General features: G+C 40.7%; 1 protein-coding gene and 1 long non-coding RNA gene across 2 annotated transcripts in view; both read left to right on the forward strand.

Moving 5' to 3' along the window:
* LOC306988040 overlaps positions 1-27,153 on the forward strand; it is a 403,025-nt gene that overhangs the window by 124,321 nt on the left and 251,551 nt on the right. The window lies entirely within an intron of this gene.
* LOC306988774 (uncharacterized protein) lies at positions 10,025-17,683 on the forward strand (the record flags this gene model as incomplete). The annotated part of the gene is made up of 7 exons (XM_079593923.1): positions 10,025-10,040; positions 10,235-10,543; positions 10,740-11,048; positions 15,320-15,622; positions 16,435-16,746; positions 17,220-17,363; positions 17,464-17,683. 7 exons carry the CDS (start codon positions 10,025-10,027, stop codon positions 17,478-17,480), a joined length of 1,410 nt encoding a protein of 469 aa, XP_079450049.1. The 3' UTR covers positions 17,481-17,683.

Consider the following 27,153-nt stretch of genomic DNA (forward strand, 5'->3'; position numbering starts at 1 on the left):
TTGACTGAGTGCCTGGGACCTGTTTTTCGATTTATCCATTATGTTCTTGAATCACAACAGCCTCTATGCCCACCAGGCTCGCATGTGCAGTCACTTTAGTCGATGCTTTGTTGTTCAAGTTCACTTCTGTTTTCCTCTGGTTCTCTGGCCTCAACCACAGCCTGAACCCTTTCGGCGGTTGGGCCAAAACGGCATCTCGCAACTGCAATCTACAATCAATAGCCAGAGATTGAGTTATAAACTCAAGCACTTCTTATATTTTTTCAAGAACAAATCTTACATGCAAATCTTAAGTCTTATTTGGTTTCAACTGAATAAATCAGATTTACAGGCTACTGTTATTAACTTGACTTTATTTTAGCAACATGGCAAAAATGATGAAAGTCTTTCACTAAATGTAGAGCGTAAGCAGCTCGTTTTGTGAGTCAAAGTGAAACCTGCTGTGGTCTGATTTATCTACATCTAATGTGGTTTGACCTGTTAGTGGACAAACAGCTTCAACATCAGAGTCTATTATTAAATTAATGAGGTCAGTGACTCTGTCTTGGTCAGTTTGTGGGTGAAGCGTTTCTTCATTAACTCTCCTGCTTAAATTAACCAAATAATCTGACTTTCACTCCATACAAAAAAGTGTTACAGTTAAATCAAATGAATCCAATTACGAAATCAAACATTATCATTATCATACATAATTGATGAATTTTGAAGATTGACATCTGATCATCAACACAATTAGATACAAACATCTAATCTAATATTTCACTCTTTCATGACTTCCTGTTTTACAGGAAATGTTTTTGAGAATAAACTGTGACGAAGGTTCAGTCTTTATAGGGCGGATCACAAACACACACAGCATCAGTTCAGTCGTGTTTCTGATCAATCTGAGTGTTTAGACATTAAGAGTTACTATCGTCGGCTTTTCAGTGAACCGATGAAGAAAATGATTCTCAAATTAGTTTTGCTCTGTTTGTGTTTGTGGCGTCTGGATGGTGAGATTTCAATTTGTGTTTTTTATGACTTTAGTTGTTTCTGTTCTGGTATCATGTAATAAATTACTGGTTAAATTAGTTCGAGAGGATCAACATTCACTGTTATTCTCATATAAATAATTGAACTGTGATTTTACTGTCAGATCAAGTTTGAATTCAGCTCTAAACTCAGTTATTACGGATGTATTAAAATAATATAAATATGAATTCAGATAATCAACAGCATTAGTTTTAGTGTGACGTTAAACATTACAGTAAAAGTAAATTTTTTTGTTATTGTTACATATCTAAATCTTTTTCAAATGATTAAAAGTATTTTGTAAAGCTTCATCAAACCAACATCAGGTGATTTTAAAGCGTTTTATCTTTTAAAAACTCTGTTCTTCAGGAATGTTTGGTATTTCAGTGATGGAGGGATATTCAGTCTCTCTAAACTCTGGTCTCACTGAAATAAAGGATGATGATGTGATTCAGTGGAGGTTTGGAAAAGAAAACAATTTAATAGCAGAAATCAATAAACGGGCCGACAGATTCACTGTATATGAAGATGTTCTTGATGGGAGATTCAGAGACAGACTGAAGCTGGACAATCAAACTGGATCTCTGACCGTCACACACACCACAACTGAACATACCGGATATTATTATCTACAGATCAACAGTGAGATCAAGAGATTCAGGCTCAGTGTCTTTGGTGAGTTAAATTTGTTTCACTTGTTATTGTTTTTTATTCAGCACAAAGATACCATTAATAATTCAAACTCCATTTTGCTTTTGATTTAATTTAAATTTCAAACTGTTTACTTTAATAAACCAATAAATGATCGTCATAATCTGCGACGAACCCTGTCTCTGTTTGTTCTGTCTGTGTGTGTGTGTGTGTATGTGTGTGTGTGTGTGTGTGTGGTGATTCAGTTCTGAAGTCAGTGAATGAGGGAGATTCGGTCTCTCTAAACTCTGGTCTCACTGAAATGAAGGATGATGATGTGATTCTGTGGAGATTTGGAAAAGAAAACACTTTAATAGCAGAAATCAATAAACCGGCCGACAGAATCACTGTATATGAAGATGTTCTTGATGGGAGATTCAGAGACAGACTGAAGCTGGACAATCAAACTGGATCTCTGACCGTCACACACACCACAACTGAACATACTGGAGTTTATAGACTACAGATCAACAGTGTGATCAAGAGTTTCATTCTCGCTTTCACTGGTGAGTTCAAAAAACGTTTACACCTGTTTTTTAATGAAAACATTTAAATGAATTCATACACGATTTCGTTTTTGTTATTTTATATTGTTTATTTTTAATGTAAATTTTTGACTATTCAATTTAGTAAACCATTATAAAGTGATTTAACAGTATTAATATTTGCAAACCCTGTTTCTGTTTGTTCTCTGTGTGTTTGACAGTTGAAGTGACGTCAGTGTCAGTGAAGGAGGGAGATTCAGTCTCTCTAAACTCTGGTCTCACTGAAATGAAGGATTATGATGTGATTCAGTGGAGATTTGAAAACACTTTAATAGCAGAAATCAATGTAACGGCCGACAGATTCACTGTATATGAAGATGTTCTTGATGGGAGATTCAGAGACAGACTGAAGCTGGACAATCAAACTGGATCTCTGACCGTCACACACACCACAACTGAACATGCTGGAGTTTATGTGCTAAAGATCAACAGTGTTTTCAAGCCTTTTAGTCTCTTTGTCTTTGGTGAGTTAAATACTTTTTACCCCTGTTTTATGTTTTAATCAGGACAAATATACAATGAATAATTCAAACCTCATTTAGCTTTTGGTGTTTAATGATGATATTTATTTCAAATTTACATTTCAAACTATTTACTTTTATAAATCATTAACTGATCGTCTTAATCTGTGATGAACCCTGTTTCTGTTTTTTTGTGTGGTGATTCAGGACTGATGTCAGTGATGGAGGGAGATTCAGTCTCTCTAAACTCTGGTCTCACTGAAATGAAGGATGATGATGTGATTCTGTGGAGATTTGGATATAAAAACACTTTAATAGCAGAAATCAATAAACGGTTCAACAGAATCACTGTATATGAAGATGTTCTTGATGGGAGATTCAGAGACAGACTGAAGCTGGACAATCAAACTGGATCTCTGACCGTCACACACACCACAACTGAACATGAAGGAGTTTATAAACTACAGATCAACAGTGAGAGAAAAGGTTTCAGTCTCTATGTCATTGGTGAGTTCAAAAACTTTGCACCTGTTTTTTCATTTAAAAAAAATTATGAATTCATACACCATTAAAAAAAAAAAAGTGTATATTTTTTATTTATAATGTGATGCCAGTTTTTGCCTCCGTAGCAAGTATTTTGAGAGGTGTTTTTGACAAGAGCCACCGAATGACAAATACGGAAAAACGAATACAAAAGCTTCGGACTCAGTGTGCAAGGACCTTAACAAGGTTGTTGAGGCGGTTGAGGCTCTAGCAACCTCTCGAGGAGAAAACAAAACAAATGAGCACAGCACACACAAAGAAGCTCAGTTAACATAGGCCTACTGCGGTAAATTTCAAAATGTGGTGTTTTTATATTTATAACACTTGATACAGTTCAGCAACATCACACAACCAAGAGTGCTGAAAGCCATCACGATCGAAAATGTGACACTGATATGACCGTTCAAAAAACAAGTAATTAATTTTAAATCACTTACATTTTAGACGAAATATTGCCTGTTTCTGTTCCATTTTAGCAGCGAAAATAGTTTGAATGAATCCAAACAAAGATCACAGCATAGCGCGTCTCACAGCAAAACTCAATCGTGTTTTGAATGATTCAGTGTTTTGAATATATTTTTTTAAATCAGTCCAAACATATTTTTATTCAGGAGTTATGAAACGTTATATACAAAATGATAACTTTTGATAACAGTAGTCTACTGATACATTTTTTTTGCAAAAGCAAGGACTGGTGGTTGGAACTTGACGTGGAGTTGGTGATGGGAGACAGGCTCGTCCAGGGCGGGCACTAGTGATTCATAGGGTCGGGCCAGACCCCCCAATGCCCGCCCATGGCTGCACAACCGGAGGCTGAAGTTTCAGGACTCCAGTTCTAGGACCCATAGTCAGTATATAAACTGGACACAGCAACCCCATAGATTTCAACGGAGAAAAGTGAAGCCCATTTGAAGCATCACTTCCTGATCGCCAGGCAAACTGCGCAGACTCAAACTGAGCTTGACGACGTAGATGTGACGTGAGTCTGACAGCTGTCAGTCTTCTAGTAGCTGTGCCGAGAGAAATCTGAATCATTCCCTTCCGGATCTCGCAGAGACGGAGAGCGTGAGCATTAGCTGTCCATGAGATAGCAGCGGGAGCAACTTTATCACTCTCTTTGGGTTTCTGTCTTGACTTTATCGGACTTTATGCTCCACGTCCCCCCGATTGCCCGTGAGCTTCTCCGCCGGTCTATACGGTAATCTCTCGACTTGGTGACAGAGAGTCGATTGGTTATACGAAATCGTTAGCCTATCTTTACAAAAACGGCTTCTACGGGGCCATAACGTAAGATACAAAGTAATGGAGCCTTTTATACATTGTTGTTTTACTTTAGAAATAAATAATGGACAAATGGAGTCTTTAAACGCCTCAGATGTAAAGTTAATCGCTGTCAAAGTGACGCCAAAATGAATGGGAGTCAATGTAATGCTAACAGCAGGAGATGTTCTGCTACAATGGCGGCTCCCGGGGAGGCTTCAGTTTCCGGCGGATGGATTACCCGCTTGCTAGGACCCAAGTTTTTTGTGACAGTGCCACCTACCGAACTTAACTCCTTTTGCGGGAAAGATCACAGACTTGTTAAAACATCACACTCTTACTTAATCTGGACAAACTGAGCATCATTAGAAAGATTTAAGACTCCAGCTTTGATATTTGACCACTGTGTATGATAAAACTGGTTTGCAGTGACATTAATTTCTGAATTTATGACAGGAATGCAAAATTATTAATCTGTAACGTTCGTTATTTTGAATAGAAATCATCACTCATAAAGCATTCATTCACGTCTTCTCCGGTTTATTTGTGTTCACATACATGCAATATACAGCATTCGCCAGGGCTCTTAGTCCAATGGTGCGCATATTTGGAGAAATAATGATCATCACATATTTGTAAAATCTTTTTTGTCATACAGAATAACATTTCTATTAATTTTCCACTGAATTATGCAATCTGAAGAGCTCAAACAGAACATAGCGAGATCGGTCTCCTCTTCCTGATTTGCGTCAGTTATGATATCAGCGCTCTCTCATTCGCTGTACAGCTGTCAATCATCTCACGTGGTTCAATGTGACCATAATCCTGCCCTTCTGCATGATGCGGTCCTGTGTACACTTCCTCATTCTGACATACGTAATAACAAAACTAAAGACACATCTCTTCACCTGAAACAAGCTAATAAATGCACGATTTCGAGTATATCTGGTTTGTGTGTGATTTTCGTGCGATTTGGAGTATTTTTGTATGAATAACGAATGTTACAGTATACATGCTAAGCAAGGTGTACCCATTAGCTGCATATAAAATGCTAAATATAACATATTTCAATATCTTTTTTAACTCAAATTTCCCACATGGGGTCACTAAAATTAGTGTATATAAAAAGTGTATAAATTCAAAGACACATTCACAAAAAATATCGGTAACGCTTTAGATTACAGCCCGGAAAGTACTGCGTAATTACAATGAAATTACAGTGTAACTTTCGGTAATTACAGTGTACCTATAAAGTACTTATGTGTAAGTATAGGGGAACAATATGTAAAGTCTTGGGAATAAAGGGGTAACAACCAGGAAAATACTGCGTAATTAAAACTAAATTACAGTGTAACTTTCGGTAATTACAGTGTACCTATAAAGTACGTACGTGTAAGTATATAGGGGAACAATGTAAAGTTTTGGAATAAAGGGGTAACAACCAGGAAAAAAAAAAAAATTATTTAGGCAAATTATTAAGTATTTTAGAACTACGGGGTACTTATACTATAATACAATCTTACTTTTGGGAGCAATTTAGCGAGTAGGCTACATACACTGCACCTTTTTGTAATAATAGTGTATACAAATACAAGGCTTTTTTCAAATTACGGGCTAGCCTATATATCAGTGCATTTATAAAGTAGGCTAATTTGTTTTTATTGCAAAGGTGCACTGATTAAGTTGTTTCAAGGCAAGTAAAACTATTGCAACTTTTTTTTTTTTTAAATGCTGGGGAAATATACTCTTGTTTCTTGTAGTTACAGGGTACGTATGACATTGCGGGCCGTAAATTAAAGTGGTGCTTCTTACCCTCTTGTTTCTTGTAGTTACAGTGTAAGTATGACATTGCGGGCCGTAAATTAAAGTGGTGCTTCTTACCCTCTTGTTTCATGTAGTTACAGGGTAAGTACAATAAAAACACATGTAAACACACAATCTGATATCACTTGGAAAACTTTATTTGAAAAACAACTTATTTTAAAACGGATTTACAACACTTTCTCTTGCTTGTGCTTGACTCGTGTTCCTCTTCATCTTTCTTTCCACTGATAAATCTTAAGAAGGAATCCCATGTCTCTTGCTATTCTGTATTATGTGTTAAAAGAAAATACAGTACAGAAATGTCCTCACCATTTTACTCATCTTTTACCCTCATGTCATCCGAGATGTATATGAATTTCCTTCTTCAGATTAACACAATTTTTTTTTTTAGAAAAATATATAATCTCTGTGAATGCATAATGCAAGCCCATGTGTTCCTAAAAGTTGACATCAAACAGCACATACAGCAATAACTAAAGTAATCCATACGACCCCAATGGATGAATCAATGTCTTCTGAAGTGAGACGATAAGTGTTTGTAAGAAAAATACCAAATATTTAAACATTTTATCGCTTCCGTTCCGACCAACTTTCACTTGCGCGTGCATGAGAGGGTTGAGTTCACGCTTGACACGCGTGACGTAAGCGCGCCGAGAAACCGAATGTCGATTTTTTTTTTTTTTTTTTTATGCTCACAACAAAATACAAACAATAACACATAATAATAATGAAAAACAAACAAAACAGAAGAACAGAGATGGCAGTTCTCGCGCGAGTTTCACATCTAACTCCCGCGAGAACGTAATGAACGCGTGAAGCTTCACCAAACACGAAGCCAAGCCGACTCTCATGCACTCGCTGGACGCTGGTGACAGTTGGTCGGTAGCGAAAAGATGAGTAAATTACGAGAACATTTCTGGGTGTACTGTATTTTCTTTTAATACATAATACAGAATAGCAAAAGACTCCTTCTTAAGATTAGGCTAATCAGTGGAATGATAGAAAAAGAAGAAGAGGAACAAGAGGAGGAGGAGGAAGTAGGAAGCCATGCAAAAATGTATACTTTCTGTCAGGACTTTAGTATTTGAAATGAAAAGTTGATTTTAAAAAAGGAATAAAGTCCTTTTTTGAAATAAGTTGTTTTTCAAATAAAGTTTTCCAAGTGATATCAGATTGTGTGTTTACATGTGTTTTTATTGTCTACTTACCCTGTAACTACATGAAACAAGAGGGTAAGAAGCACCACTTTAATTTACGGCCCGCAATGTCATACTTACCCTGTAACTACAAGAAACAAGAGGGTAAGAAGCACCACTTTAATTTACGGCCCGCAATGTCATACTTACCCTGTAATTACAAGAAACAAGAGGGTAAGAAGCACCACTTTAATTTACGGCCCGCAATGTCATACTTACCCTGTAACTACAAGAAACAAGAGGGTAAGAAGCACCACTTTAATTTACGGCCCGCAATGTCATACTTACCCTGTAACTACAAGAAACAAGAGTATATTTCCCCAGCATTTAAAAAAAAAAAAAAGTTGTAGTTTTACTTGCCTTGAAACAACTTAATCAGTGCACCTTTGCAATAAAAACAAATTAGCCTACTTTATAAATGCACTGATATATAGGCTACCCCGTAATTTGAAAAAAGCCTTTATGTATTTGTATACACTATTATTACAAAAAGGTGTATGTAGCCTACTCGCTAAATTGCTCCCAAAAGTAAGATTGTATTATAGTATAAGTACCCCGTAGTTCTAAAATACTTACAGTATAAATAATTTGCCTAATTTTTTTTCCCTGGTTGTTACCCCTTTATTCCAAAACTTTACATTGTTCCCCTATATAATTACACGTACGTACTTTATAGGTACACTGTAATTACCGAAAGTTACACTGTAATTTAGTTTTAATTACGCAGTATTTTCCTGGTTGTTACCCCTTTATTCCCAAGACTTTACATATTGTTCCCCTATACTTACACATAAGTACTTTATAGGTACACTGTAATTACCGAAAGTTACACTGTAATTTCATTGTAATTACGCAGTACTTTCCGGGCTGTAATCTAAAGCGTTACCAAAATATCTTCACAGAAAATTCAGTCAAGCCTTATAAAGTGTCAATTTCTCAATAATAATTTAATAATTACAGTAATTAAGTAATCATTTCCAATTATTACGAATGTTAGGGCACACTTTCGGGGTGAAACAATACACTTTAGAAGCAAACACAAAACCACTGTCAGCATTTTCATCATGTGCATTCAAACACCATTTCACGAAAATCAAATATGGCTATAACACACACGATATTATGCACGTCATTCACATTTGCTATGCACATACACATTACATTAACGACTTAGCTAACTCTTTTATAGAGATTTCGTATTGCTGTCACGTGCATCAATCAAACATCTTCGATCATCTCGAACCAGAAAATACACATACAAACACAGAATGAAATGAACACAGCCTATTACACCAAAATAAATGATGATCATCACATTTACTCACATAGAACATCGATTAAATCAAGGATGATACTCAACTTGACACACACGACTGGATTCATCTCTCATGCACTGCTTTAGCCGTCTTTCTCTGTATCGCGCTATTAACACGTAATTATAGGCTACTCTCTTTCTTATAAGTTCAAATGCCACCTGGCTACAAATGTAAATTTTAAACCACTCAATTGAATAAACCATTATAAAATTATTTAACAGTATTAATCTTTGTAAACCCTGTTTCTGTTTGTTCTGTGTGTGTTTGACAGATGAAGTTGAGTCAGTGTTAGTGTGGGAGGGAGATCCAGTCTCTCTAAACGCTGGTCTCACTGAAATGAAGGATGATGATGTGATTCAGTGGAGATTTGGAGATGAAAACACTTTAATAGCAGAAATCAATAAACCGGCCGACAGATTCACTGTATATGAAGATGTTCTTGATGGGAGATTCAGAGACAGACTGAAGCTGGACAATCAAACTGGATCTCTGACCGTCACACACACCACAACTGAACATGCTGGATATTATAAACTACTGATCAACAGTGAGATCAAGAGTTTTACTCTCTTTGTCTTTGGTGAGTTATATTTTTGTTTCACTTGTTTTTTTATTTTAATCGGCACAAATATACTATTAATTATCAAACTCCATTTTGCTTTTGGTGTTTGATGATATTCATTTTAAATTTAAATTTCCAACTACAGTATTTACTTTATAAATCATTAACTGGTCATCTTTATCTGTGATGAACCCTATTTCTGTTTGTTCTGTGTGTGTGTGTGTGTGTGTGTGTGTGTGTGTGTGTGTGTGTGTGTGTGTGTGTGTGTGTGTGTGTGTGTGTGTGTGTGTGTGTGTGTGTGTGTGTGTGTGTGTGTGTGTGTGGTGATTTAGGACTGAAGTCAGTGAAGAAGGGAGATCCAGTCTCTCTAAACTCTGGTCTCACTGAAATGAAGGATGATGATGTGATTCAGTGGAAGATTGGAGATGAAAACACTTTAATAGCAGAAATCAATAAACCGGCCGACAGATTCACTGTATATGAAGATGTTCTTGATGGGAGATTCAGAGACAGACTGAAGCTGGACAAACAAACTGGATCTCTGACCGTCACACACACCACAACTGAACATGCTGGAGTTTATAAACTACAGATCAACAGTGAGATCAAGAGTTTCATGCTCGCTGTCATTGGTGAGTTCAAAAATGTTTTAACCTGTTTTTAATGAAAAAATTTAAATTAATTCATATACAGTCCTGTTTTTGTTATTTTATAGTTTATTTTTAATGTATATTTTAAACTATTCAATTTAGTAAACCATTATAAAGTGATTTATCAGTATTAATCTTTGCAAAGCATGTTTCTGTTTGTTCTGTGTGTTTTACAGATGAAGTTGAGTCAGTGTCAGTGATTGAGGGAGATTCAGTCTCTCTAAACTCTGGTCTCACTGAAGTTGAGGATGATGATGTGATTCAGTGGAAGATTGGAGATGAAAACACTTTAATAGCAGAAATCAATAATCGGGCCAACAGATTCACTGTATATGATGATGTTCTTGATGGGAGATTCAGAGACAGACTGAAGCTGGACAAACAAACGGGATCTCTGACCGTCACACACACCACAACTGAACATACCGGAGATTATAAACTACTGATCAACTATGAGATCAAGATTTTCATTCTCGCTGTCATTGGTGAGTTCAAAAACGTTTAAACCTGTTTTTTAATGAAAAAATTTAAATGAATTAATATACAATTTTGTTTTTCTTATTTTATATTGTTTATTTTTAATGTAAATTTTAAACAATTCAATTTAGTAAATCATTATAAAGTGATTTAATATTAATCTTTGCAAACCCTGTTTCTGTTTGTTCTCTGTGTGTTTGACAGATGAAGAGAAGTCACTGTCAGTGATGGAGGGAGATTCAGTCTCTCTAAACTCTGGTCTCACTGAAATGAAGGATGATGATGTGATTCAGTGGAGATTTGGAGATGAAAACACTTTAATAGCAGAAATCAATGTAACGGCCGACAGAATCACTGTATATGATGATGTTCTTGATGAAGGATTCAGAGACAGACTGAAGCTGGACAAACAAACTGGATCTCTGACCATCACACACACCACAACTGAACATACTGGACTTTATGAACTACAGATCAACAGTGAGATCAAGAGTTTCATTCTCACTGTCATTGGTGAGTTCAAAAACGTTTAAGACATTAAATAAAATAAAATAAAAAAATGATAAAAAAAGAAAATATATTCAGGTGCTTAGAGGATCGGGCGGCAGTCAAAGGCGGGGGCCTCGACAACCTGATCCCTGGACACGGAAACTAGCTGTACAGACGTGGAACGTCACCTCGCTGGCAGGGAAGGAGACTGAGATTGTGCGTGAGGTTGAGAGGTTCCGACTAGAGATAGTCGGGATCACTTCCACCTACGGCTTGGGCTCTGGAACCACACTCCTTGAGAGAGGATGGACTCTTCATCACTCTGGAGTTGCCCATGGTGAGAGGCGGCGGGCTGGTGTGGGTTTGCTTATAGCCCCCCAGCTCAGCCGCCATGTGTTGGAGTTTACCCCGGTGAACAAGAGGGTCGTTTCCCTGCGCCTACGGGTCGGGGATAGGTCTCTCACTGTCGTGTGTGCCTACGGGAAAGTACTCCGACTGGGGACTCTTTTGTTCTACTGGGGGACTTCATGCCCACGTGGGCAGCGACAGTGACACCTGGGGGGGCGTGATTGGGAGGAACGGCCCTTCTGATCTGAACTCGAGCGCTGTTCAGTTATTGGACTTCTGTGCTAGTTAAAGTTTGTCCAAAACTAACACCATGTTCAAGCATAAGGGTGCACGTGGCATCAGGACACCCTAGGCCATAGGTCGATGATCGACTTTGTGGTCATTTCATCTGACTTCCGGCCATATGTCTTGGACACTCGGGTGAAGAGAGGGGCGGAGCTGTCATCTGATCACCACCTGGTGGTGAGTTGGATCCGATGGCGGGGGAGGAAGCTGAACAGACTCGCTCGACAGACTACACGACTCAGACCCAAGCGTACTGTAAGGATCTGCTAGGAACGTTTGGCAGAGTCTCCTGTCAGAGAGATCTTCAACTCCCACCTCCGGCAGAGCTTCGACCGGATCCTGAGGGAGGCTGGAGATATTGAGTCCGAGTGGACCATGTTCTCCACCTCCATTGTCGACGCGGCCTCTCGGAGCTGTGGCCGTAAGGTCTCCGGTGCCTGTCGAGGCGGCAATCCCCGAAGTACACCAGAAGTAAGTGATGCCGTCAAGCTGAAGGAAGAGTCCTATCGGGACTGGTTGGCTTGTGGGACTCCTGAGGCAGCTGACAGGTACCAGCAGGCCAAGCGAAGTGGATGAGATCTGCCCTGAGTACCTCAAGTCTCTGGATGTTGTGGGGCTGTCTTGGCTGACACGTCTCTGCAGCAACGCTTGGTGGTCAGGAACAGTACCTCTGGGATGGCAGACCGGGGTGGTGGTCCCTATTTTTAAGAAGGGGGCCCGGAGGGTGTGTTCAAACTATAGGGGGATCACACTTCTCAGCCTCCCTGGGAAAGTCTATGCCAGGGTAGTGGAGAGGAGAATATGGCCGATAGTAGAACCTCGGATTCAGGAGGAACAGTGCGGTTTTCGTCCCGGTTGTGGAACACTGGACCAGCTCTATACCCTCTCTAGGGTGCTGGAGGGTTCATGGGAGCTTGCCCAACCAATCCACATGTGTTTTGTGGATTTGAGAAGGCATTCGACTGTGTCCCTTGAGGCATCCTATGGAGGGTGCTCTGGGAGTATGGGGTCCGGGTCCTTTGCTAAGGGCTGTCCAGTCCCTGTACAACAGGAGCAGGAGCTTGGTCCGCATTGCCGGCAGTTAGTCAGATTTGGGGACCACAAGATTTCGTCTCTGCTCTTTGCGGATGATGTTGTCATGCTGGCCCCTTCAGACCAGGACCTTCAGCATGCACTGGGACGGTTTGCAGCCTAGTGTGAAGCGGCTGGGATGAGAATCAACGCCTCCAAATCCGAGGCCATGGTCCTCAGTCGGAAAAGGGTGGCTTGCCCACTTCAGGTTGCTGGAGAGTTCCTGCCTCAAGTGGAGGAGTTCAAGTATCTTAGCGTCTTGTTCACGAGTGAGGGAAGGATGGAACGGGATATTGACAGACGGATCGGTGCAGCTTCTGCAGTAATGCGGTCGATGTACCGGTCTGTCGTGGTGAAGAAAGAGCTGAGCCGCAAGGCTTTCTCCGCAGGGTGGCTGGTCGATCCCTTAGAGATGGGGTGAGAAGCTCGGTCACTCGGGAGGAGCTCAGAGTAGAGCCGCTGCTCCTCCACATCGAGAGGGGTCAGCTGAGGTGGCTCGGGCACCTATTCCGGATGCCTCCTGGACGCCTTCCCGCGAAGGTGTTCCGGGTGTGTCCCACCGGGAGGAGACCCCGGGGAAGACCTAGGACACGCTGGAGGGACTATGTCTCTTGGCTTGCCTGGGAACGCCTCGGTGTCCCCTGGAAGAGCTGGAGGAAGTGTCTAGGGAAAGGAAAGATATTTAAGTCTTTGGTAAAAACCTACCTGTTCTCTTTATCATATTGATCTCTTTTTTTAATTATTTCTACTATTTTACATCTGAGTCGATAAGGCTACTCGTAGCTTTGCTGCTTTTAATGCGTTTTATGGGTTGTTTTGCTGTTTTTAATTTTCTTATGTGTGTTCTGTAAAGCACTTTGGTCTGTCGAAGCGGCTGTTTAAATGTGCTATATAAATAAATGAACTTGAACTTGAGGGAAGTCTGGGCATCTCTGCTTAGACTGCTAACCCCGCAACCCGGCCCCGGAAAAGCGGAAGAAGATAAATGGATATACAATTTTGTTTTTGTCATTTTATTTTGTTAGTTTATTTTTAATGTAAATTTTTAACTATTCAATTTAGTAAACCATTATAAAGTGATTTAACAGCAGTGTTGGGAGTAACGCGTTACAAAAGTAATTAATTACTGTAATGCATTGCTTTTTGCTGTAACGCGGTAATGTAAGGCATTACAGGGGGGAAAAAGTAATATTTTACTCGGTACAAATGTCAATAACGCGCGTTACAAGCATTGTTAGTTAACCTGGAATAAGTGGTAGTTTTTTTTTTCTTCATACAAATTCGCCAAAATCACAGCGAGATCAGCAGAGGAGAAACGTCCGCGCAAAATGTTTCACTTCCTGTACGTTAATCAGACAGAGCCGAGATGAGTGAGCCTGCAGCGGATAGTACATTCTCAATCTCAACAGCGAGAGAGGGAGTTTCTGCTTACCAGTCGCAGTGGTCCAGCGCCGTTTCCATGGCAACTCTGCGCCGCGGCCGCTCCAGTGTTTGAAAGCGACATGAATGTTCAAAGTTCACGCGCACGGCCATTGATTAAACCACGTCAAAATCATGCAGCATTATCAAACATCTAGAATTAGAACATTACTTAAATAAAAATCTCATTAATATTAAATTATACATTTAAAACTGATTTTGGAGATCTATGACTCGTTCATAGACCAAATGGCCTATGCCCACACTACTGCAGTGACTCACAATAATAATAAAAAAAAAAAAAAAAAAAATTTAGCTTAGTTATTATTCATTACTAGTTATTTTTATTTTTGCTAAAGTTTAAGCCTAAAGTTTACCCCGGGCTTAAAGTAAAAAGATGTCTGTACCATGCGTCCATGCAAAGTACCATGGTTATATCTGAGGTAGTATGTACCATGGTAATATGTACGGCAGAATGTACCATGGTTATATCTGAGGTACTAGGGCATGTACCATGGTAAATCTGAGGTACCATACTATGTACCATAGTAACATACTGTACAGTATAGTACTTCAGATATTATCATGGTACCATGATAATATCTGAAGTACTATAAAGTATGTACCATGGTTATATCTGAGGTACTATGGTATGTACCATGGTAGGTACCATGGTAAATCTGAGGTACCATACTATGTACCATAGTAACATCTACAGTATCATGCAATGACCATGGTACCATGATAATAGCTATCTGAAGTACTATATAGTATGTACCATGGTTAGATGTAAGGTACCATGGTACTACTATGGTATACCATGGTATGTACTATAGTACATCATGGTAAAATTTATTATGGGTCCAAGCTCAGTCGGATACCACATCACCTTCTACTGGATGTGTAATGAGCTAATTTAGCATCATACGCTACATTTAGATTGCCAAATCCATATTTGCAGTTATTTTGGTGAGAGTAACTTAAAAGTAATGCAATAGTAGTGTAATGCCTTACATTTTAAATACAGTAATATTGTAATGTAACGAATTACTTTGAAATGACAGTAACAAGTAATAAATAACGCATTACTGTTTCGAAGTAACTTGCCCAACACTGTTTAACAGTATTAATCTTTGCAAACCCTGTTTCTGTTTGATCTCTGTGTTTGACAGATGAAGTTGAGTTAGTGTCAGTGATGGAAGGAGATTCAGTCTCTCTAAACTCTGATCTCACTGAAATGGAGTATGATGATGTGATTCAGTGGAGGTTTGAAAAAACTTTAATAGCTGAAATCCATACACAGTTCGACAGATTCACTGTATATGATGTTCTTGATGGGAGATTCAGAGACAGACTGAATCTGGACAATCAAAATGGATCTCTGACCGTCACAAACACCACAATTGAACATGCTGGACTTTATGAACTACTGATCAACAGTGAGATTTTCAAGAGTTTCATTCTCGCTGTCATTGGTGAGTTCAAAAACGTTTTAACCTGTTTTTTAATTAAAATTATTTTATAATTATAATAATAATGATAACATTTTATTTATAATGAGCTTTTCTAAAACCCAAAGCGCTACAGGCAGTAAAAACAAATAAAGTACAGAAGTACAAGAGTAATACAAAAATAATCATTACAGTACAACACAGTAAAATACTAATCATGACAGTCTTTATAAGCAATTTTAAAAAGATGAGTTAACAACTTCTTAAAACTGGCTAATGTGGGAGCATCTCTAACAATAAGAGGAAGTGTATTCCATAACCTGGGTGCAGCAACAGAGAAAGCTCTCTCCTCCATAGATTTTAATCTACAGGGAGGCTGCTGAAGAGTAAGCGAATCAGTAGACAGAAGGGAAAGGGAAGACGCGTACAGGCTGATTAAGTCACAGATATAAGAAGGGGCTATTTCGTGCATAGCTTTGTATGCGAGTGTGTGAGTTTTAAAAGCAATACGCGACTGAACAGGAAGCCAATGCAAGCTATATGCAAGCTGCAAGCACACCTGTAATGTGCTGACGGGGTGAAGTGTATGCAAGCACACGTGCTGCTGAATTCTGGATGTACTGCAGCCGTTTTATAGATTTAACAGGTAAACCAACAAATAGTGCATTACAATAATCAATCCTAAATTAAAAATAAACAATATAAACAAAAACAAAATTGTATATGAATTCATGTCAATTTTAAACTATTCCATTTAGTAAACCATTATAAAGTGATTTAACAGTATTAATATTTGCAAACCCTGTTTCTGTTTGTTCTCTGTGTGTGTTTGACAGATGAGGTGAAGTCAGTATTAGTGAAGGAGGGAGATTCAGTCTCTCTAAACTCTCTCACTGAAGTTAAGAATTATGTGATTCAGTGGAGATTTGGAGATGAAAACACTTTAATAGCAGAAATCTGTAAACCGGCCGACAGATTCACTGTATATGAAGATGTTCTTGATGGGAGATTCAGAGACAGACTGAAGCTGGACAAACAAACTGGATCTCTGACCGTCACACACACCACAACTGAACATGAAGGAGTTTATAAACTACTGATGTTTTCAGGAAGATTGCCATCAAAATCATTCAGAGTTTCTGTCTATGGTGAGTAGAGATCATTTGTCTTATCCTTTAAAGGTGCTGTATGGAGTTTTTCTCGCCTCGTCTACTGACTTTGCACTCAACAGCGACGACACTGCAACTTTATGACATGGAGTCTGCTAATACTAGGAAACGACCAGCACAACACAAACTCCACATAATAATAAAACACAAAAGAAAGCACGCGCACGAGCACTCGCATGTAAACGTATTGGTTGCAATCTGAAACATCACCGCTAGATGCCACTGAAAACTCCATACAGCACCTTTAAATATTCTTATTTACATATTGAATTGTTTGAATCGTTTTATAGTTTGAGATGACAGACCGTATAAAAACTCAGTTGGAACCGAATATAATATTGTTGATTAGATTTGATCATATTTCTGTGTATTCAGAAATATTAGTTGATGTCAGCGCTGATATTAGTGTTTATTGACTGATCTGATCTCAGTTTGATGTGTTTATTCCTCAGACTCTGTCCACTGTTGTGGTCCTACTGAAGCTGTGATCCGATTGGTCCTCTCTGCTCTGGTGGGCGTGGCTACTGTCATCATTGTGGTTTATGACATCAGATCCAGAAGAGCTAAACGAGATCAAGCACATATTCACACATCAGGTACATGGACTGATGATGTAATTTCTCACAAACTGATTTTGCATGTATAAGTATCTGTGAGATATATTAATGTATGGCTTTTTATGTTTATCTTTTTCAGGAAGTATTGCAATCTAAAGCAGAACGCTGAAGTTTAAAGGTTCTTCAAGTGTGTTTTTGGTCTTCTAATGTTTTTTTTTTTCATAATAAATACACATGATTATTTGAGTTTGTGCTCTCTTTCAGTGCCAGATTTTAACAGTGTCACTCTGTTTATATTGCTACTGCTGTATATCTGTCATATGTTTTTTCTTGCCTTTATCAATAAAGTTTCTCACTCTGAGGTTCAAGAGTCTCTCCATGATTTATTCAGGAATAAAAACTTTATGTATATTTTAAATATTTCAGCAGTGTACCATATACAGCTTTATTTTTACTTTTTTTTTCTTATAGCCTATCTGTAAAAACATTATTATTATTTTAATATTACCAATATTTTGGTTTTTTTGACAATATATTCCGGTCTAAACAACATATACTGCTAAAATATTACTATTTAAAAATACATATCTTTTAAAATTGTATTAACTCATAAAACCAACTCTGTTACATGTTCTAGTTGCAGATATACTGCAGGAAAAATATACAATACCGTGTTAAGTTCGTGTTACAGACCACATGCAGTATCACATATATATTACTTGTTTATGATCACGTCAAGGATCTCACGACACTTGTTTTTCATAATTTTTTCATGCATTTCATCCATCCATCCATCCATCCATCTTCTTCCGCTTATCCGGTGCCGGGTCGCGGGGGCAGCAGTCTAAGCAGAGATGCCCAGACTTCCCTCTCCCCAGACACTTCCTCCAGCTCTTCCGGGGGGACACCGAGGCGTTCCCAGGCCAGCCGGGAGACAGTCTCTCCAGCGTGTCCTAGGTCTTCCCCGGGGTCTCCTCCCGGTGGGACGTGCCCGGAACACCTTCCCAGGAAGGCGTTCAGGAGGCATCCGGAACAGATGCCCGAGCCACCTCAGCTGACCCCTCTCGATGTGGAGGAGCAGCGGCTCTACTCTGAGCTCCTCCCGAGTGACCGAGCTCCTCACCCTATCTCTAAGGGATCGCCCAGCCACTCTGCGGAGAAAGCTCATTTCGGCCGCCTGTATCCGGGATCTTGTCCTTTCGGTCATGACCCAAAGCTCATGACCATAGGTGAGAGTAGGAACGTAGATTGACCGGTAAATCGAGAGCTTCGCCTTGCGGCTCAGCTCTTTCTTCACCACGACAGACCGGTACATCGACCGCATTACTGCAGAAGCTGCACCGATCCGTCTGTCAATCTCCCGTTCCATCCTTCCCTCACTCGTGAACAAAACCCCAAGATACTTAAACTCCTCCACTTGAGGCAGGAACTCTCCACCAACCTGAAGAATGCAAGCCACCTTTTTCCGACTGAGGACCATGGCCTCGGATTTGGAGGTGCTGATTTTCATCCCAGCCAGCTGCAAACCGTCCCAGTGCATGCTGAAGTTCCTGGTCTGAAGGGGCCAACACGACAACATCATCCGCAAAGAGCAGAGACGAAATCGTGTTGTTCCCAAACCCGACACCCTCCGGCCCCTGGCTGCGCCTAGAAATTCTGTCAATAAAAATTATGAACAGAACCGGCGACAAAGGGCAGCCCTGCCGGAGTCCAACATGCACCGGGAAGAAGTCTGACTTACTGCCGGCAATGCGAACCAAGCTCCTGCTTCGGTCGTACAGGTACCGGACAGCCCTCAGCAAAGGACCCCGGACCCCATACTCCCGGAGCACCCTCCACAGGCCGCCACGAGGGACACAGTCGAATGCCTTCTCCAAATCCACAAAGCACATGTGGATTGGTTGGGCAAACTCCCATGAACCCTCCAGCACCCTGGAGAGGGTATAGAGCTGGTCCAGTGTTCCACGGCCCGGACGAAAACCGCACTGTTCCTCCTGAATCCAAGGTTCTACTATCGGCCGTATTCTCCTCTCCAGTACCCTGGCATAGACTTTCCCAGGGAGGCTGAGAAGTGTGATCCCCCTGTAGTTGGAACACACCCTCCGGTCCCCCTTCTTAAAAAGAGGGACCACCACCCCGGTCTGCCATCCCAGAGGCACTGTCCCCGACCGCCACGCGATGCTGGAGAGGCGTGTCAGCCAAGATAGCCCCACAACATCCAGAGACTTGAGGTACTCAGGGCGGATCTCATCCACCCCCGGTGCCTTGCCACAGAGGAGTTTCTTGACTACCTCGGTGACTTCAGCTTGAGGGATGGACGAGTCCACCTCTGAGCCCTCAGCCTCTGCTTCCTCAATGGAAGACGTGACGGCGGGATTGAGGAGATCCTCGAAGTATTCCTTCCACCGTCCGACGACATCACCAGTTGAGGTCAACAGCTGCCCACCTCCACTGTAGACAGCGGTGGTAGGGCACTGCTTCCCTCTCCTGAGGCGCCGAACGATTTGCCAGAATTTCTTCGAGGCCAGCCGATAGTCCTTTTCCATGGCCTCACCGAACTCCTCCCAGGCCTGAGTTTTTGCCTCCACAACCACCCGGGCTGCAGTTCGCTTGGCCTGCCGGTACCCGTCAGCTGCCTCAGGAGTCCCACAAGCCAACCAGGCCTGATAGGACTCCTTCTTCAGCTTGACGGCATCCCTTACTTCCGGTGTCCACCACCGGGTTCAGGGATTGCCGCCTCGACAGGCACCGGAGACCTTACGGCCACAGCTCCGAGCAGCCGCTTCAACAATGGAGGTGGAGAACATGGTCCACTCGGACTCAATATCTCCAGCCTCCCTCGGGATCCGGTCGAAGCTCTGCCGGAGGTGGGAGTTGAAGATCTTTCTGACAGGAGACTCAGCCAAACGTTCCCAGCAGACCCTCACAGTACGCTTGGGTCTGCCGAGTCTGTCCAGCTTCCTCCCCCGCCATCGGATCCAACTCACCACCAGGTGGTGATCAGTTGACAGCTCCGCCCCTCTCTTTACCCGAGTGTTCAAGACATATGGCCGCAGGTCAGATGAAACGACCACAAAGTCGATCATCGACCTACGGCCTAGGGCATAGGTGTCAAACTCAGTTCCTGGAGGGCCACAGCCCTACAGAGTTTAGTCCCAACCCTGCTTCAACACACACACACACCTGCAATTTTCAAATTAGCATGAAGGACTTGATTAGCTGATCAGGTGTTCTAAATAAAAATTAGGGTTGAAGCTAAACTCTGCAGGGCTCTGGCCCTCCAGGAACTGAGTTTGACACCCCTGGCCTAGGGTGTCCTGGTGCCACGTGTACTGATGGACACCCTTATGCTTGAACATGGTATTCGTTATGGACAAACAGTAACTAGCACAGAAGTCCAATAACTGAACACCTTGCATTTCATTAAGAACAAAAACATAATTTACATACAAGAGTACATATAAACATGTCAGGGGTAAACAAACGGGGGAAAAGGAAGAAAGAAAGCGAGAAAAGGAAAGGCATTTTACAGAAAAAAACTTGTACCTATTAAACAGCTGTGTAGGTTTTTACATTACTTTTAGGTTTTTACATTTGGATATTGTTTCTAAATATATTTTTATATCAATTTTAAATTGTTCAAAATTTTGACTTTTCCATTTGACTATGTATAGTAACGGACAATCATAATCCATCCATCCATCTTCTTCCGCTTATCCGGGGCCGGGTCGCGGGGGCAGCAGTCTAAGCAGAGATGCCCAGACTTTCCTCTCCCTAGACACTTCCTCCAGCTCTTCCGGGGGGACACCGAGGCGTTCCCAGGCCAGCCGGGAGACCTAATCCCTCCAGCGTGTCCTAGGTCTTCCCCGGGGTCTCCTCCCAGTGGGACGCTCCCGGAACACCTTCCCGGGAAGGCGTCCAGGAGGTATCCGGAACAGATGCCCGAGCCACCTCAGCTGACCCCTCTCGATGTGGAGGAGCAGCGGCTCTACTCTGAGCTCCTCCCTATCTTCTCAGCCTATCTAAGGGATCACCCAGCCACCCTGCGGAGAAAGCTCATTTCGGCCGCCTGTATCCGGGATCTTGTCCTTTCGGTCATGACCCAAAGCTCATGACCATAGGCGAGAGTAGGAACATCGATTGACCGGTAAATCGATCCGATCTGTCAATCTCCCGTTCCATCCTTCGTGAACAAGACCCTAAGATACTTGAACTCCTCCACTTGAGGCATTAATGGAATATTATTATGGATCATATTAATGAAAAGAGACGTGGCGTGTTATCCAACTATTAATGGCAGGGAAACACCCTTATACTGTGAACGATATAAGGAGTTTCTGGGTGTTTCGCCTTCATTTCTGCTCCGAGGTTTTGATTGTGGCATTTCTTTGAGGTTTAGAATCCAGTAGGCTTTTCACGGTTTATTTTATGAATTAATAAAGAACTGTCTCGTATTCTGTCCAAATGATCCATATAGGCTACTTTCGTGTCTATTATTTTTTCCTTTTTTCATTCAAAAAAGTCAAATTAATGGTTGTTGTCTTTTTAAAACGCAAAGTTAAACACCAAAGTTTTAATTTGAACTGGCTACACCAACTGCTGAGCAAAAAAGTAAATGTCGACGAATTGTCAGATTTTTGTTTAATGACTTTTTGCCCCTTTATTAAACATATTAAATATTCACAAATTAATATGGAAAACACGTCGATTTTACTGGTTTTCTAAGGCCAAATTAGAACTTGGAATTGATATTTTTCCCGCAGTGCTGAATGAGAAGAGCCATTCATATTAATAAACTATTGTTTTCTAGGTCGGCTAAAAACATCTCCATCTCCGCTGTTAAGCAGATGCGCTTTTAGAGAGAAATGCACCTTTCATACGCATTACATAATCAGAATGTATTATCTTTCAATTCGAATTTGTTAGTTTTAAAGTGGACATTTCAAGCTTTAGCCTACATAGGCTATATTTTGTTTCAGTTCTCGCGCTCCAGTTCACGGAGATCATGAAAGCGCGCCTGATTGTTTTATTTTATTTTTCAAAAGCACAACAAAATTATTGATAAATGCAAGAAAGTATTGATTGTGATGAAATGTTTGCGTGGAGTAGAATGGGGAGCAAGTAGACCTGCGTTGAAAGCCATTTATACAGGGCTGATGAGATCGGTATTTGATTATGGGTGTATAGTGTATGGATCTGCTGCTAAAACATCGTTAAAGTTGCAGTCGGCAAGTCTGGCAGATTGAGGGGACTTAGCCAACATTTTTAATGTTTACAACTCTCATGCCAGCTGATAAATACCAGCTAGTTTATGTTGTTCTGTCGGAGCATAGTGTCGGTTTAAGTGAATATGATTTTTTTTTTTTTTACTTGCCGACTTCAGCTTTAACCCTCTGGGGTCTGAGGTGTTTTCTGGGTCCTGGAGGTGTTCTGACATGCTCTAAAATTTGTGCTTATTTCTGTTACTTAAGACTTTAGCCATGAAAATGTCACATTACACTGCATTCAGCACAAACTCTGCTACAATAATAATAATATAATAATAATAATAAGTTACATTTATATAGCGCTTTTCTGAGACCTCAAAGCGCTTTACATAGAAGGGGGAATCTCCTCAACCACCACCAATGTGCAGCTCCACCTGGATGATGCGACGGCAGCCATATTGCGCCAGAACGCCCACCACACACCAGCTTACTGGTGGAGAGGAGACAGTGATGAAGCCAATCAGTATATGGGGATGATTAGGATATGTCAGCAGCATGTATGTAAAAGTTTGTAGTTTTGAGATAATAACATTTATGCGTGGTTTGTGTAAATGTCCAAAAGAAAAGTCACTGAAATAAGGTCATGAAACCCAAACTGATTATTTCTTCACAAGACTTTTGAAAATTGTATCACGTAGCCTAGAATATTTGCTCCAAAACTATGTGAAAATCACCTTGACTACTCATTCAGATAAGACAATACATTGATTTATTTGTAATTTCTATTGAAATTTGTAAGACATGTCTGGTGTAAGAAAGCTTTATGTGAGTAGGCGTAAACCACCCCATGAATATTAAAGAGTTTAGGAACTTTGAACAAAGAATGAGGAGATTTAAAAAAGAATGGCTTTTTGATTGTTTGGATTTATTTACAACACAACATAATCCAAAGATACACAACAAATGGCAGAAAAGCACATTATTTAACACACTGAACTAAAGACAGAGGCTTAACCAGTCACACACATTTTTGCCATTCCTGAAACATAGTACATACCTGTCATTTCCCAGGTGTTTGATTTTTCACTTTACCATGTTCTGTTCATGTTGAAGTCAGCAGGACTGGTACCTAAAAAAAAATATTAAAAAAAAGCTGTGAACATGCTGATATCAAGAGAAACTAGGGCTGCACGATTTTGGGAATACATTTTAGATATATATACAGTAGGTAGTCAACCAGAATGCCTATTACCGCCGCGTCAGCCACCGCGGCAAAACTACCGCAGTAAAAATAATCCAGTCGCATTTCAAAGTCATTCGCGAAATTACCGCCAGGTGGCGCAAAGGGACATTGTGCAAAACAGCAGCAATTGCCGTATTTTGAAATGTAAGCGGGGTTATTTAGCAGATTAAAGACTAGCTTCATCATTTTCATTTTCTGACGCGATCGGCTGACAATCATCAGTTTTGTCGTCAGTGCAGCGGCTCTACTGGAATGCAGCAAATTTATGTTGTAATGTGCCATTGATAATTAAACAAAACGCTTGACTTTAATAAACAGTTACCTATCTAAGCATCAAGAATAGTAAAACATAATCGCTGTCAGCCAACAGCATGTAGCTCAGTGAAGCTCATGCTGTTGCGTTGTCCACAGAGCTATCGTCGGACCGCTGTTAAGATTACGTTTTATGCTCTTCCAAAGCTTATTTTTCTATTGCAATGTTTTGTGTTTAAATGTTTTCATTATTTATTAAATGTATTACATTTAATTTCAGTATTGTGATTATGAATTCGTTTAACTACATGTTTCACTTGATCTGTTACCACATTTCAATCACTCTCAATGAGTCGCGGCGCGGCAGCAGAATACGCAATAGAGAGAATAAACTGACACTTTTCAAAGTCTGCGATTGTAGCGCCTCTTAGCAGTCAAAGGCAGCAAATACACACCCGCAATTTTACAATTTTGTAAAAGTATTATTCTGGTTGGGTACCAACTGTATATATAATGAACACCAGGTTTGTTGTGCCTTGTAGGCATACGTGCAGGGCTGCATAAAATAATAATAATAGTAGGCTATAGCAGGCATCGTTAAAAAGGAACACTTCAGTAACACTACACTAGAGAAAAATATATTTATTATCATGTTACTTCAAATGTTTACATCGATATGACTTTACATCAATATGACGTTATGAAATGAGATTGGAGTAAAAACATGAAGCCTATGTTTGGTGCGTTTTGCGGATCCGGATGAATTTTTCTGTCCGAGACCTGCCCGCGTCCGATAGGCATAAACATATTTTTTCTCATACTAATTACACATGTACGTTTGTTTGTGTGGAAAGCATTCGGAAATTTCAACAGATGAGCGCATCAGCGCGCACAGAGCAACAAGCGTCTTAACACAGGCGCACATGCACTACTGTGGTTTGTGGGTGTGTGGGACAGGTTGAGCATTTATTTTATTTATTTTGTTTTGTATATTTGTAGTGTATGTTTGTTTTGTAAGGTTGTTGTGTTTTGTGTTGTATTATTCTGTTTGTGTTTTTAGGATCCCCTTGAAAATGAGATGTTACATTAATGTATCCCATAATACTTACCGACCCGTATCCCATAATACTCACCGACCCGTATCCCATAATACTCACCGACCCGTATCCCATAATACTCACCGACTCGAATCCCATAATACTCACCGACCCGTATCCCATAATACTCACCGACCCGAATCCCATAATACTCACCGACTCGAATCCCATAATACTCACCGACCCGTATCCCATAATACTCACCGACCCGAATCCCATAATACTCACCGACCCGTATCCCATAATACTCACCGACCCGAATCCCATAATACTCACCGACTCGTATCACATAATACTCACCGACCCGAATCCCATAATACTCACCGACCCAAATCCCATAATACTCACCGACCCGTATCCCATAATACTCACCGACCCAAATCCCATAATACTCACCGACTCGAATCCCATAATACTCACCGACCCGTATCCCATAATACTCACCGACCCAAATCCCATAATACTTACCGACCCAAATCCCATAATACTCACCGACCCGAATCCCATAATACTCACCGACCCCAATCCCATAATACTCACCGACCCCAATCCCATAATACTCACCGACCCGAATCCCATAATACTCACCGACCCAAATCCCATAATACTCACCGACCCGTATCCCATAATACTCACCGACCCGAATCCCATAATACTCACCGACCCAAATCCCATAATACTCACCGACCCAAATCCCATAATACTCACCGACCCGTATCCCATAATACTCACCGACCCGAATCCCATAATACTCACCGACCCGAATCCCATAATACTCACCGACCCGTATCCCATAATACTCACCGACCCGAATCCCATAATACTCACCGACCCGAATCCCATAATACTCACCGACCCGTATCCCATAATACTCGCCGACTCGTATCCCATAATACTCACCGACTCGAATCCCATAATACTCACCGACCCAAATCCCATAATACTCACCGACCCGTATCCCATAATACTCACCGACTCGAATCCCATAATACTAAATTTGCTCATGGTTTCTGAATAATGTTCAGGCCCATTGCGTTATCAGTTCTCATGATGAATTTGCAGCAATTTCTTTCATTCATTTTCATGTACTCCTTTCAGAGGTGTAAAGTCCAGGGGTCAGAAAGTAAAAGTCCAGCCATACGTTTATTCCACTAATTACTTCTATCTCCTGGCTGAAAAACTGTGCTAATTAGCAAATCCAGGTTATTGGAAAAAAACACTTTTCTGAACCTGGACTTTACACCTCTGACTCTTTGTGTTTGTGTTGCAGGAATCTGAGGTGACGTGATTTACACGTTTCACAGAACAATCATTAAACTCTGTGACTCCGTTTCTCACAAATGATGATCTGATCACAACTGCCGCTGTCTTTACACTATTATTGTTTCAAAAATAATTAGATTTGCTTTGCCGTTTATACTTCCTCTAAGTGATCTTTAATGAGTAATACTGTCTAATACAGTAGATTATCTAAGAATGCTTTAATTATTTAGTGTCACATTTATTTCTCTGTATGTCTCTGTCTGCCCTCATGAATAGTTTTCTCACTCTGAGATTCAAGAGTCTCTAATTGTTTTATTAAATTTAATGTCACACCCACAGTTACCATAAATAAGGGTGAGGTTGCCAAATCAGCAGGTTGGGCCTGAGGACAGACTGACCAGATCTGAGGCCCCATCCACACTACTGTGTTTTCGTTTAGAAACGGAGACCTTTTGCTACGTTTGCACCTCCCGTCCAGACTACAACGGCAAAAACAAAGACCTAAAACAGAGAAGTTTAAAAACTCTGCCGAAACCGTTTTGCGTTCTGAATCTCCGGAGGGTGTTTTAGTGAAGACGGTCAAAACGGAGGACATTAGAAACAATGAAGCAGAGGCTCACGCTCGGCTCTATGATTGGGTGTCATCAGTCATGGCGTATCCTTCCCTGATTCGTCAGCCACCCATCACATGACCCGTCCCCGGGAAGAAAACATACAAAAACAGCCTGGACTACGTAACGTTCGTGACTGCAACATGGATAACAAAT

The sequence above is a fragment of the Phoxinus phoxinus genome, assembly GCF_949152265.1.
Source record: "Phoxinus phoxinus genome assembly, chromosome: 20".
NCBI lineage: Eukaryota > Metazoa > Chordata > Actinopteri > Cypriniformes > Leuciscidae > Phoxinus > Phoxinus phoxinus.